The sequence below is a fragment of the Colobus angolensis genome, unplaced genomic scaffold (genome assembly GCF_000951035.1).
Source record: "Colobus angolensis palliatus isolate OR3802 unplaced genomic scaffold, Cang.pa_1.0 Scaffold34, whole genome shotgun sequence".
Lineage (NCBI taxonomy): Eukaryota > Metazoa > Chordata > Mammalia > Primates > Cercopithecidae > Colobus > Colobus angolensis.
In genome coordinates, this window is record NW_012116710.1 from 5359515 (window position 1) to 5360663 (window position 1149).

The window sequence follows — 1149 nt, forward strand, 5'->3', positions numbered from 1 at the left end:
GCCACTGCACTCCAGCCCGGGCGACAGAGCAAGACTCTGTCTCAAAAAAAAAAAAAAAAAAAAAGACAGAAATGGATATGGAGGGACAGAGAAATCAAGATAAAAATCAACACAAACGCCTAGAGCAACGGGCAGAAAAGGGCCCAAAACGAGAGAGAAAAGTGGAAAACTCAAGAGACACCCAGAGAGAATGAAAGAATCTTCCATGGAGAAAGGAAGAGACAGGGGAACGGAGCCAGGAAGGAGGATCCCGGGGAACCATGGTGGGAAAAACCACTGAGCCCCACTCCACCCCTAGCTGCCCGCAGGGCGCCCCTCACCAGTAGGGTGTCCCAATGAAAGAGAGGCGTCTGGCCAGCGTTGCCCCGATCTGGGCCGAGATGCCAAAGTCAGCTGGAAGCAGAGGGAGACATAGTGATCTGGGGTCCACTGCGCCTCCAGCCCGCCAGTCAGCCCCCCTGCTCAACCCCCAGCCTTACTCACCCAATCTGACCTCCCCAGCATCATTGACGAGGATGTTAGCTCCCTGGGAATGAGAGGGGGTATGGGAGGCTGCGGAGACTCTTTCCCCAGCCGAGTGCGACCCCACTTCACCCCACAGCTCAAACTACCCTGATTCCTGAGTCCCCGAAATGCCACTCCCATCTCCTGGGCCCCACCCCCCAACAGCACCCCTGTATCCCCAGACTACCTTGATGTCTCGGTGTATCTTCTTCTGTGAGTGCAGATAGGCCAGTCCCTGGGGAGAAGGGTGGACAAGGGGACTGTGAGTGTCCGGGGGCTGGAGTGGGGCCCCCCTCCTCTCCTCTCCCCAGAATACCCAGGCCTCTCCTTACCTGGAGCACTTCCCGGCAGACATAGCTAATCTGGAGCTCTGACAGGGAGCCTGTCACTGCAAAGGTCACCCCGGCCAGGCCAGGCGTTGGATGGGAGCCAGGGAACCTGGGCTGGGGAGTCCTGCCCCCCCACACCAGCTAAGAGGGTGCCACAGGGAGAGGGGAAACAGGATGGGACCAGTGGGAGGGGGAGATGGTGGGGTGGTCAGTGACAGAAAGAGGCAGCGATGCAAATAAAAGAGGCCAGTAAGGCTGGCGTGGTGGCTCATGTCTATAACCCCAGCACTTTGGGAGGCCGAGGCGGGTGGATCAC

At 58.3% G+C, this 1149-nt stretch overlaps 1 protein-coding gene across 1 annotated transcript in view; it reads right to left on the bottom strand.

Annotated features, from left to right (window-relative positions):
- Positions 1 to 1149, bottom strand: part of MAP4K1 (mitogen-activated protein kinase kinase kinase kinase 1) — a 29292-nt gene that overhangs the window by 24347 nt on the left and 3796 nt on the right. The window contains 4 exon segments of the mRNA XM_011952387.1: positions 321 to 393; positions 484 to 526; positions 692 to 739; positions 837 to 892. Coding sequence (XP_011807777.1) covers positions 321 to 393; positions 484 to 526; positions 692 to 739; positions 837 to 892 — 220 coding nt within the window.